The 13,152-nt window shown below is 43.5% G+C and overlaps 1 protein-coding gene across 1 annotated transcript in view; it reads right to left on the reverse strand.

The window, feature by feature from the left end:
* Positions 1 to 13,152, reverse strand: part of SLC9A3 (solute carrier family 9 member A3) — a 68,699-nt gene that overhangs the window by 10,198 nt on the left and 45,349 nt on the right. The window contains exons 7-11 of the mRNA XM_024218573.2: positions 11,920 to 12,122; positions 11,223 to 11,312; positions 8,094 to 8,164; positions 4,503 to 4,632; positions 1,568 to 1,683 (exon numbers count right to left, since the gene is read on the reverse strand). Coding sequence (XP_024074341.2) covers positions 1,568 to 1,683; positions 4,503 to 4,632; positions 8,094 to 8,164; positions 11,223 to 11,312; positions 11,920 to 12,122 — 610 coding nt within the window. The remainder of the gene's footprint in view (positions 1 to 1,567; positions 1,684 to 4,502; positions 4,633 to 8,093; positions 8,165 to 11,222; positions 11,313 to 11,919; positions 12,123 to 13,152) is intronic.

Consider the following 13,152-nt stretch of genomic DNA (forward strand, 5'->3'; position numbering starts at 1 on the left):
CTGGATCTTTCTGAAAAATTCACCCTTAGGGATAACATTTTCATGCTTGGTCTCTGACCAAAGGAGATTTTAGTTTGGCAGGTTTGTGTAAAATCATTTAGCTGCTTCTGATTTCCACAAAGGTGAAAAAATGACTCTTCCCATTTTTTTAAAATACTGCCATTCATTTTTCTGCACATATGTGATCCTCTCTATTCCCATTTTTCTGGTTATACGTGTAACTTTGTATATTCCTGTTCATGTCATAAAATGTATTCCATTAAACTCCCAGGAATGAGATAACCCTGAGGAAGGGTTCTCTTCTTTGAACCTGGTGAAATATGTAATGAGTACAATATGCTACTTTGACAGACTGACAATGTCTTGTAATATCCTGGAAAAACCTTACGGAATTAAGATAAACTTTACTGAATTAGGTTAAACCTTACTGAATTAGGGCTAATACCTTTGTAGGTCCATTGTATTAAAAATGCAATTCTGTATGTGTTATTGTCAAAGTATATGTACTCTCTAGCAGAAGGAGGAACACAGGCGCTGACTCCATGGGTGCTCCATGGCTGGAGCACCCACGGGGAAAAAATGGTGGGTGCTGAGCACCCATTAGCAGCTCCCCTATCAGCTCCCCCCCCCCCCCCAGCGCCTCCCACCCATCGGTGGGCCCCGCGGATCAGCGCCCCCCCCTCCCTCCCCACGCCTTCTGCCTGCTGCAATCAGCTGTTTCACGGCTTGCAGGAGGTGCTGGGGGGGACAGAGGGAGGAGTGAGGATGCAGCGTGCTCGGGGGAGGGGGCGGAACTGGGCGGGAAAAGGCGGGGTGAGGGTGGAGCGGGGGTGGGAAGAGGAGGGGCGGAGGTGGGTCTTTGGGGCAGAGCCGGGGGTCGAGCACCCCCTGGCACTTTGGAAAGTCGGCACCTGTGAGGAAGATGCTAATGTACTTCCTTTGTTATCAGCCTTTGAAGCCACCTCCTGGAGAGGGGCGTATATACGAGTTCAAACTGGATTCTTCATGACCCAAGAAAGACAAAGAAAGGATTTTTGGATAAATAGTCTGGTTGTAAACTGGCTCAGGGCCTTCTTCCTGATCCAGCAAATGGACAGAACCCCTGGTCCATGGAGAGCCCCAGCCTTTTGGGAAGGAGTTGGAAGGACTAGGCCTGCTGAAGCCCCATAAGACAGGGGGGCCTGTTCTGAGCTGAAGCTGTGGTGAGCTTGTAACCACAAGGACTCCCCTTGGGTGGGGGTTTGAAGGACTGCTCCTGCCAGAGTCCATGTTAGGGCTGGGGCGAGCCCTTATTAGCATGCGTGTAGCTTGTTTTATTGTTTTTAATATGTTTTCTCGGTAATGCTTTTTACCTGAAGAATAAAACAGGCTTGCATAGAAAGAACAGTGTGGGGTACCTGTCACTGTTGAAAATCACTCAGTTATCAGTCTCTGAAGAGAAAGCAACCAAGTCAGCATGGGAGCATTTGACGCCCATTTTGTACTGGGGTAAACACAATTTTTTGTATTTAATCATATATAACTCAAAAATGAAACAAAAAAACCAGTCCCTAAAAAAGTTACTTACAGTAAACAGGAGACAGAGGCCTCTACAGTACTTGGTCGAGGAGTGCTGAAGTCCACATTGACCATGTTGTCAGTACTTGAAGAACGAATAAAAGCCAGGGAACCTCTACGCTCTCCCTGTTCACCGAAAGAAATAAGGTGCATTACAGCTTAGCGGTAGGGCTTTCAGTCAAAGGGTATATGATGTTAACACAGGTATACCTAGGGCTAAATTGTATAATATTAAAAAACGATGGCATCATTTTTGAAGCTTCTGTAGGCAAATGACCCATAAATACATCTTTCCCCTAGTTCTTTTGTAACAGGAATAAGGTCTCTTTTTTCATGTGGTTTATTTCCCTGGGGCAAAAGTCAACCTTGTACAGGGGGCCAGCCCAAAGCCGCTCCACGTAAGTCACACTTAATAGCCCTAATTTTAAGACTTAAAGTGACATTTTAGGCTTTCTCCTTATCTTCCGCAAATTGTACCCCTGCACCTCTAAAGGCCCTCAGTGAATTCCCCTTTCCACTATATAAAGGGTTACTTCCAATACTGGGCAACATTTTTCATCTACGACCTTGCTAGCCACCTGTAAAGATCTACTTATCTAGATTCTTATATTGGCACCCATATCTGTGCTAACTGAACACCTTCCAAGATATGACAGTAATCGTTCTTTCTTCCTTCCCAGAAAGGAGGCAAATGTTTGGTTAGTCATTAAATGTATGCATGCATGCAAGAGGAACTAAAGCTAAATTGAAAAGGTGAGCTTTGCTTTCAGTTCTGTGTGGTGATACAAAAGTGAATTCCTGCGAAACTTTTGTCTCCCGCGTTCGCTAGTGCCCCCTGCTACTTGACATTTTCATTGTTCTGGTGGACTGTAGCTAGTGAGTGAAGTCATGCTCCCAGAAGGAGAAAAATTTCTCCGGTAGTGAGGGGCAATCCCACATATGGTTTTGAATTGCAGCACAGAGATCTTGGACTGGACTCTATGTTTTAATGAGCGGTGAACAGAACATCTGTGGAAAAATATTTCCCCCACTGACAGAAGTACATTATTCTTAAGATCAAAGCTAATGTATTGTGATGTTGTAAGCTATAGCTCTGTCATGACCATTTTACATGTCCATGCACAGCAAAGGAATCAAGAAAGCTTATACATGGTTGTAACAGGATGTGCTGAGCCAGAAGCTCACTCAACACCCTGTCACTCATATCCCTGCCAGTTTGTATTAATTGAGCTTGGATTGAAAAACAAGCAGTTGGCAGAGGAGGCCAAATAACTGAGTGGCAATACAGCTGAGAGGCTAATAGGGTGGAAGTATCCCCAGCAGCTAGGCAGACGGGAAGGAAGCCCTGGAGAGAGTAGGGTGCCTGAAGGAAGGAACAAGCAGGCAGGACTGGCTGCTGTTCGCACTACTAGTGTACCCTTCCCCAGAAAGCAAGTGGGGAAGCTGGCTATTGATTGTAAATGTAATATATAATAGAGTGGTGGTTAAGAAGACCTGGAGTGGCTGTGGTCAGCTACTGAGGCTGGAAAGGACACTTAGGAGACCTGTGACAATGGTGGAGAAAACCTATGTTCCATGCAGTACAATCACCTATGCATAATTTATAGTAATCTGTGTTCTAAGCAATTTAGAACCATTCCATGGCATTAGAAAAATCAATGTGACATCTGAAAATAGAAACACCTACATAAATATTACAGTGAAATTGAAATCAGATATTTAAGGTACCTGAATGTGAGGTTCATAATTATATTACTGCTAGAACTATTACTGATTGAAGCATGAAATGTTTTTTAAATGACTCCCATGACACTTAAATGCATGAAATGGGGCTACAGATATTTCTGGTCACAGGTAGAAATGTCCTTCTGTGAACATTCATCTGCAGTTATACTTCTGGAGGCCTTTCTGTGTGTGATAACTAGAACAAGACACTTTGACCTAAGCTCTCAGTCTAGATGTGGTTCTAGCTATTAGTTGAAGACTGCCTATGTGCCGTGGATCAATGAAGCCTTCTTGCTCAATATCCAGACTAACGGGTTAGGCTGGGGAGAATAACAAGGAGATTTTCTGGCCTGCTGGTATGCAGAGATTGGTAGGAATTTGAGAGGCCAGCTGTTCTCAGACTGTGGTGTCCGGAGTGCTTCTTGGTGTTCCGCAGAATTAAACAATTAGAGAACCAACAAATAGGTGGTAGAGCAGGAAGAGTTGGTCCCAGAAAAGACTGTTGTCTTGTGACATGGCTCACAAAATGAAAAAGCTTGGGAACATTCCAAAAGATTTTGGATTTTGCCCGTGAGTAACATTGAATTTGCTAGTGCAGCAAAAATGTTTTGTGTTTTGGTGTTAATTTTTTGGGAGGCTAATGAAACAAAAAACAAAACAAAACAAAACCCCAGCTCTTTATCAAGCTTGTAATTCATTTGGCTACAAAAATAAGCTCCACCTTGAGGCTAGCCCGCAGATGCTCTCAGTCTGCAACTGCCATCTGCACTGCTTACTCTAACTCTAATTTCTGAACAAGCCATCACTGGAAAGCACACTATTGCTTCAGCCACCGCTTGTTTAATTATTCATAGGGAGCCAGATTCTGCCACCTTTACACATGCTGACTAGCACATGCTCACTTGCATAGCTCCTGTGAAACCATGGTACTACTCAACGCATGTGGAAGCAGAAGCCAAACTCCTACATGATACCTACCAGAACAGAACAGTGACATATACAGGACCCAGTGGTACTGAGGAATTTAGAGGTCATACAATGAACCACAATCAGATAAATAGGTAATTACGGGACACAATGCACTTCAAATACCATTTCACCGTAAAAGTAGATTTGCTTTTGATTCAGCTCTCCTAATACATGGAAGTTAAGAAATGCTGCAATATTTAAAACAAAGAAATATGATGTTACAGTGTGTAAGAAAATATGTTTAAAAGTACCTCAGCCACATAGCTAATAGCATCCTTCAGGTTGAGCTCATGGAAAATATTAAGAATCTGGTCTCTTGATTTTTGAGCAGACCTTCTCATCAGTACTTTACTGAGGATTTTCCGATCAAAATTGGACCACCTAGTGATTTAAACAAACAATTTTAACAGCAGCAATCAATTTAAATGATAGTTAGCATTTTTAGTTTTGCTTGAACAGCTGTTCCTTTGAGTTAAGCATTTTTATACAGTAACTCCTTGTTTAACGTTGTAGTTATGTTCCTGAAAAATGCGACTTTAAGCGAAACGATGTTAAGCGAATCCAATTTCCCCATAATAATTAATGTAAATAGGGGAGGTTCCAGAGAATTTTTTTTCATCAGACAAACTACTATATAAGTTTTAAACAAACAATTTAATACTGTACACAGCAATGATGACTGTGAAGCTTGGTTGAGGTGGTGAAGTCAGAGGGTGGAATATTTCCCAGGGAATGCCTTACTGCTAAATGATGAACTAGAACAGCTGAGCCCTCAAGGGTTAACACATTGTTGTTAAGGTAGCCTCACACTCTACAAGGCAGCACAAATGGAGGGAGGGGAGACAGCATGGCAGACAGACACAGAGACACACACCCTGTGTGTGAGAGAGATGCCCATTGCCCCTTTAAGTACACTGACCCCACTCTAAGTACATTGCCTTTTTAATTAGATCAGCAAGTTGAGACAGCCGCTGCTGCCAGAAATCTCCCTCCCATGTCCCCCCTGCTCTGTGGAGATGGAGTAAGCGGAGGGCAGAAGCAGGGGGGAGGGGGACACTCTGACATTAGCACCCCTCTCTCCCCCCCTGCAAAGCAAGCAGGAGGCTCCCAGGAGAAGCTCCAAGGCAGAGGGCGGGAACAGCACAAGGCAGTGGGGGGAGGGACAGCTGAACTGCCGGTAATTGATAGCCTGCTGGGCGACTGCTGCACAGGGAACTTAGGGGAGTGGGGAGCTGATAGGGGGGCTGCCGGTCCACCCTGGTTCCAAGCCCCCACCAGCTAGCTCCAAGGGGCTGCTCCTTCTGCAAGCAATGGACAAAGCAGGCAGCTGCCAAACAACGTTATAAGGGAGCATTGCGCAACATTAAACGAGCGTGTTCCCTAATTGATCAGCAACGTAACAACAAAACAACGTTAACCAGGACAACTTTAAGTGAGGAGTTACTGTACACCTTATCGGATAATAAACACAGGGAAATATGTTTTGTTGCTTTATTTCTGTAAATAACAGTTAAAGCACATTTGTAAAAGCCTTATATGGAGTTACACAATTCACAACTATCTTTTGAGAGGTGCAGCCACCAGGCACAGCTACTGCAGAACAACAGCAGTAAGAGGTTTGTGATTAGAGTATACAAAATGGTTCTAGTTTCAAAATCAATAGGCCATGCCATACACCAGGGAATAATGCCATTTTATTTTTCTACTTCTGACTATTCGATTGTATCTTTAAGAGCCTTTTAGGAACCCTCACAGTAAAAGTTAAAAAATCTCTTTCCTTCTACGTGAAAGAGTTTACCTTCAGTAATGGATGATTTTTTTACCCAATGTCTTGTAGGTTGGCCCCACTGAGAAGCCCCTGCATGCCCCAGTGAATTATTCTCAGATATTGAGGTGGTGCCTGTTCTCAGTAACTTTGAGATTGCATTTACTCAGGAGATCTTGGTCACCAAAGCGAACAGTCAGCCAAGTATCTAGGTTAGGTCAGGCCTTTCCTCCTTTTACAGGGAGGCTCCCCTCCTATGCTGAAGTAGTCAGGCTCTGTCTGGCCTGTGACTTTAAAAAGCCTCAGCTTCATCACCATCACAACCAACACGCCACATCTGAGGAAATGTTCTCTTATTTCCTCATCGTAAGAAATTCATTCCCAATACCCAAACCCAGGACAAGATTCCTGGTTACCCAAGGGAAAATGGCTTCTCTGTATGAGACCCCTCATAAAAACGTCATTGTATGAACAAACTGAAATCTCTCTTTACTCTGCTACGCTAAGGAGCGTTACCTATTATCTTAGGTGTACAAATGTCATCTATTATGGTGGAACAAACCATAATAGATGACATTTGTACAGATTCCAGAGTTTCCAGATTCCCTCAGAAGCTGGTTTGGACAACGTTCTGCTCAAACTTTTGGTCTCTCCAAGCTCTCTATTTCAGTCCTACTGCAGCAGTGCTAAACTGAACAGAGGGGAAAGAAAGAGTTTGCTTTAAGCCCATGGCTGAAAGGGTTTCCCATCCTCAAGTAGCACTATAAGAAACTACATTTCCAGGTTTAAATAGTCTTTTTCCTTTTATTCTCCTTCCCTGCTCTAGTTCTCAAAGTCTGCCCATCACCATGGTTTCTGAGCACTTTCATTATAATCCATTATATATAATTGAAATGAAATTGTGAAAATATTTGGAAGCTGAAGAACCTATTGTCCAAGGAGGTAACATTTGTGTGTTTCAATTTGGAACAGATTAACATCCTTTTCCATACACACAAATATGGTTCCTAAAGTTGGTATCAGAGGGGCTAAAATTGTGTGTTCAGTTCAAATCCTGTGCAAATGGCCACCTCTCAAATAATTCTACACAGGAATAGATCCCTAAATACAGATGATGACATTAGCAAAGGCCTAATCCAGGCCTTAGTTGTGACACTGAAAAGGTTCCATTGGTGGGAGATGGGCAGTCCCCAAAATCCACGGGGGATTATCAACTGGTTAAAGTGTTATAAACTGAAAAGACGTTGGTAACATCCCAGACCTTTCACTTGGACAGCCACAAAGACTTAAAAGTCATAGTTTACAAATGGGATTTTCTATCTAAAATAGACAAAATTGGTTCTCCAGGAAATGATTATTGAAGCAGAGGAGGGCAATGGTGTTTAATCTGTGAATTGCCCTTAGAGTCTTTCTTACAATGATGAAATCAATGAAAATAGCCAGTGTAGTTTCATTTTCCAAGATGAATGGAATGCAAAAATGTAAACAAACTGGATCAATGTTGAGAAGTATATTAGAACAAACAGTTGCTGGAGGATTCTCTGCAACTTGAAGTCTTTAAATCATGATTTGGGGACTTCAACAGCTGAGTCAAGGGAGAGAATTATTCCAGGAGTGGGTGGGTCAGCTTTTGTGGCCTGCATCATGCAGGAGGTCAGACTAGATGATCATAATGGTCCCTTCTGACCTTAAAGTCTATGAGTCTATAAGAGGAAGGCAGATAAAAACCTCAAATCTTTGCACAAGGTATTTTCTCCGTTGCGCCATATATTTAAGAATTTAAAAAAATCTTCCTGTTGAACATTCTAAATGGTTACTAACTGCACAGGTAATGCACATTTTTGCAACAATGTGGTTTTTATCTAGTGTGATTAACTCCAGAAATTCAGGGAGTGGGAAGTGAGGGGCGGAGCAGGGGGAAGGGACCAGTGTCACCCAAGCTGTCTCCATTCAGTTATTCCCTAAATACCCATTTCGCTCATCAAACAGATGTAAGCAAAGCTACCACTATGTTAATACATTCCCATTTCCTTAAATATCCCAGATCAGTAAAATAAGGACAGCTAACACCACTTACTTGTCTCGCAGATAATTATGTCCTATTTGTCCAGATATGTCTTCAACAGCAGAAAGAATGTGATCAAAAGCCTATGGAAAGGAACATAAAATTAATATTGTGTGGAAGTTAAGGGCGTTGCTATAAAATAGCTTAATTCATATGGGGTCAGATCTGGTGTCTATCCAGAACAATGTTATGAATACCAATGGAATTACTTCCTGTTTACATGAGTGTGCTGAGATTAGCGTCTCATTTTCCTACAGAGCCAGGCCCTTATTCTCCTCTCATACCAGTTCTATCATAGTGCTATCCACTGACTACTCCTGATTTACCCAAATTTAAGTAAGAAGAGAATCAGACCCCATTTTGTTAATGCTGACTTTTATTGCTCCTTCATCCTAATCCCACTTTTGCATCTCCTTCCTTTTTGCTGTCAGAAGTGCATGAGCCATTTGCCTCTTCTAAATCAGCTGAAGGTTTCTTTCTTGTTGCTTCTAGCTCCTTGCCATACTCTTTGAGAATGAATATTTCCCTCAGTGTAGTGTGAGTACCAATCCTCTTTTATTATGACTGTAAAACACTCAACACCTTGGGTAAATCTTTGTCCTCAGTTGTTCCTTATTTACACTGGTGTAACTCCACTCTGTGGAATTACGCTCACTCAGATTTACACCAATGTAATTGAGAGCAGAATTTGACTTTACTCTTTCAATCTTTACTCTGAAAAGCTGACTGGTTTATTGGAAATCTACAGCATGACAGGTTTAGATTAGTGCACACTGTGACTGGCGCACTTGATCAGCATTACTACTGAATATAATATATGCATGATGCTCAGTATCACCTCACCAGATATATACAGCAGAGAGTTAGGGATGTACAGAATAAGGTATGATAAGTCAGGTACCTCGTTACCATTGGTTGGGAATGCATACTACACTATCTTGAGGGTGGTGCATTGGGTGCCCTTCCTAGGAGCTCCTGGAGGCATTGTGCTTCCCTGAGACAAAATCCCTACTGGAACTCACACTGTAGTGGAGCAGCATTGCACTGCATCTAAAGAAGGTCTATGGCTAATGCCATAACGTAGCCCTCAACTTGTTACTCACACACCAAAGGTACTTCACAAATACACAGCTGGAAGGTATTATTTTATGTGGCGGGAAAGTCTGAAAGAACAAAATATATTGGGTACTTCTGGGTGTTTTGTATTCTTTTCCTTCTTTGCCTTTGTTATGAGTGTTTTGTAAGCTTTCCTCTCATCTCTCTTGAAAACAAACACCATCTCAGCTGACAAGCAAGAGTGTGCTCAACATCAGATGTATTCAGTAGCATTAGAACTGGAGTCCACTGAAACTTAAGGATCCAGCAGGGGGCCACAGTGTCCTGGTATACGCAGGACCAGACTAAGGTTTCCAAAGAGGCAGAGGTGGATGGGACACACCTGGCAGACTTGGCACTCTGTCTAAATGGAAAAACTTAAGGCCACATCAGGAGTTCTTTCTTTCACTAAATTTTTCAGACACAGGTAAGTACTGAGTTTGTGAGTTGAACTGTTAACATGCTTAATTGGTGTATAACCTTTCCCTCGTGTATAACTTATCCACTGTTGCAATGAAAAATTGTTGCGAGCAGGGCCGGCTCTAGGATTTTTGCCGCCCTAGGCAAAAACAATTTTGGCTGCCCCTCCCCTCCGTTTTTTAATTACCCCGGCCCCGCCTCAACTCCGCCCCTTCCCTGCCTCCTTCCCTCAGGCTCTCAAGCCTAGGAGGGAGGGGGAGAAGTGGCGCCCGCGCCGCGGCCACTCGGAGTCTCCCCCTCCCTCCCAGGTTTCAGAGCCTGGGAGGGAGGGGGAGACTCCGAGTGGCGGCGGCGCGCGAAACGGCTGTTTTGCGCGCCGCGGCCGCTCAGGATCTCCCCCTCCGTCCCAGGTTTGAGAGCCTGGGAGGGAGGGGGAGACTCCGAGTGGCCGCGGCGCGGGCGCCGCTTCTCCCCCTCCCTCCCAGGCTCTCAAGTCTGGGAGGGAGGGGAAGCAGCGGCGCGCGAAACGGCCGCTCGGGATCTCCCCCTCCCTCCCAGGTTTGAGAGCCTGGGAGGGAGGGCGAGTAGTGGCATGCGAATCCACTGTTTCGCGCGCCGTGGCGCGCGAGCGGCAGCGGAGGTGAGCTAGGGTGGCCGGGGCACATTTTTAGGGGCGGCATTATGGCGCCGGCCATGCCGCCCCTAAAAATGTGCCGCCCCAAGCACCAGCTTGTTTTGCTGGTGCCTAGAGCCGGCCCTGGTTGTGAGTTACTAATTCACACTAGGTAACTTCTAGTTTTAAAACTATCAGAACGATGCAGACTTGACAGCATTCATTATTGGGTTCAATACCAGGGTAACTGGGTGACATTTATGGCCTGTGATATACAGGTCAGATTAGATGATCTAATGGTCCCTTCTGACCTTGAGCGCTATGAAAATATTCAGTACAGGAAGGAGTTATGTAAAAAGTGTATTAGGACCTTCTCCTAAAGGTGAATTTCAAGAGATCTGAAGGTGAAGAGTCTTTAAAATTCTAGGACTGCAAAGGTGAAAGACATATGGGGTGTGAACAGCATTCAGTCTTGATTAGAAACCTGTCTGTGCTGATTTGTAAATTAGCACTTACACTGGACTATACACTACTGTTTATGTAATATGCAAGTTATATGTTCTCATAATTGCTTACGCGGTAATTGTCCCTTAAACAGTTAAACCAATATTAAGAGTTTAAGTTTTGTCTTTACAGTAAACTTATTTTCATATGCTTCAATCGACCTGCCCAAAATCAAGCCCCTATGCCCCAACCACTAATTCTTCCAGATGAAGGATAATGGGCACCATTGCCCCACAAGGCTGAGCAGGTTGTCTCCCATCCCCAGAGGTTTTAGGAAGTAAAAAACGTAGCCAGTTGGGCATCCCGCTGAGCAATGCTAAGAGTGACCAGGAAACAACTGGGCAAGCCAGTTCATTATTTATAGAGCTGATAGAAATTATTTTGATCTTGAAATTAGTTTTTGTCAAAAGGGGAACTCGTTTCATGAAATTTCTTTCCTGGTTTTTGATCAGCTCTAGTCATTTCTATTGCAATCACAACCCCCCATGATATTGCTATTAAAATCTTACTCTGCCATGGAGTTTCTCATTCAGTTTGGGCTCTCTGTGCTCACTTCTCTTCACTTTTAGCCACTGTACCAAAGGCTTGATTGTCAAACCCTAGATAACAAGACATTAATAAAAATTTTAAAATCATCTTACAAAGAATATAAATTTACTCTCAGTCTGTTCTGAAATGCGGACACGTTAAGAACATTATAATCTATCTGAGCCAGTTCCTTAGCTGGTGTCAGTCACCTTAGTTCCACTTAAGTAAATGTTGATTTATTTATCCAAAAATTGTGATTTCATGTAGAATTATGTTTTTTCTATTCCTTTTTTATACCTTTTAAAAACATGCATCAGAGTGCGTATGGTAAAGCAGTTTAATATTTGTAATTACCAGTAAAAAGACTGCTTCCCTTGGTTATTCAACTGAGGGGAAGGATACCCATTCAAATATTAACCTGAGCGCTATTAATACACTGCAGTTGTTAAGGCTGAACATTTTTTAGCACACAGCAAATTGTGTTTTGTCCCCTGTGGTGCCACGTGAAAACATAAAATGGGATCTTTGCTACTAAAATTACAAAGCCAATTATGTTTTTGGCTCACTGAAACAGTACCTCACCTGCAGCTGAGAACTGCTTTAAATGGAGGGGCACGTCCATACCTTTTGGACCTCCTCCTCCTCTTTTTAAGAAGCAGAATCAATTAATTCAATTACCTGGAATATAACGGTAAAGAACACAACAATAATAGTTGTGCTGACAAATAGGTTTTTCTCTTTCACTTTTTTCTCATCCAGAAGTGCAACTAGAGCAAAAGCAACAGCTCCCCGTAGTCCACCATACGACATTACGACTTGGTCTATTATTTCCAGCTGGACCACCCTGTAGTGGTTTAGAACCCATGTCTGTATCACTACACCTATAAAAACAAAAGTCACAGGCTCACTGAAGTGTAACAGAAATGGATTAACCATCTTCCTTTAAAAACAAACTCTCTGTTACATTTATTACTCTCTTCCTTTCAGTAGGTTCTAAGGTCCTGCATCCTTGTGACCATCCCCCTCGCTTCCAACCAAAGGAAATGGATGCAGCTCTCTCCATCAATCAGCATCCCTGCTCTGAGTGTTGGCCAGACGGGTTAATTCAGGAGTGATATCCTTGCAGTGTGGGAACACTGGGTGAAATTCTGGCTCCACTGGGTATAGGGTGACCAGATGTCCCGATTTTATAGGGACAGTCCCGATATTTGGGGCTTTTTTCTTATATGGGCACCTATCACCCCGCACCCCCTGTCCCGATATTTCACCCTTTCTATCCGGTCACCCTAACTGGGTATGTCTACACAGCAAAGAAAAACCCGCAGCTGACTCGGGCTCACAGGGCTCGGGCTGAGGGGCTGTTTCATTGCTATGTAGACTTCAGGGCTCTGGCTGGAGCCTGAGCTCTGGGACCCTCCCACCCCTCCCATAACCATTGAAACTCCAGTGACTTCAGTGGGGCCAAGATTTCAACCTATATCTCTTCAGGTCTCCACTGCCACAATCCATAAGGACCCCATTTCACGCCCCTTGATGGCAACCCAATTCACTATTATATCATCAGGCTGGCCTCCTGGGTGGTGCTACTTGAAACGTAACAGAGGAAGAAGAGTAGAGCAGAATTTCCAGTGCAGTAAGAAATGATTTATGACATTTTACTCTGTTATTTTCAAGAAGACAGTGATGTTATAATGGTGTTGATTTCGGGAGGCAATGTGATACCATTAACATGTCATACTGCAGATTTTTTGACTGCATACCATTGTGTCTCGGGGGCTAAACTGTGGCATTACACCAGCACTCTACATTGGGGTCCTTGCAGAGATGTATCCCTCTGCAAGAGCTTGGGGGGGACTTGCAGATCAAGAAGGTACAATGCCTCATGGAGCTTCCAGCTGTGCAGAGGAAGTG

Source organism: Terrapene carolina, unplaced genomic scaffold (assembly GCF_002925995.2).
Source record: "Terrapene carolina triunguis isolate 2854851 unplaced genomic scaffold, T_m_triunguis-2.0 Scaffold229, whole genome shotgun sequence".
NCBI lineage: Eukaryota > Metazoa > Chordata > Testudines > Emydidae > Terrapene > Terrapene triunguis.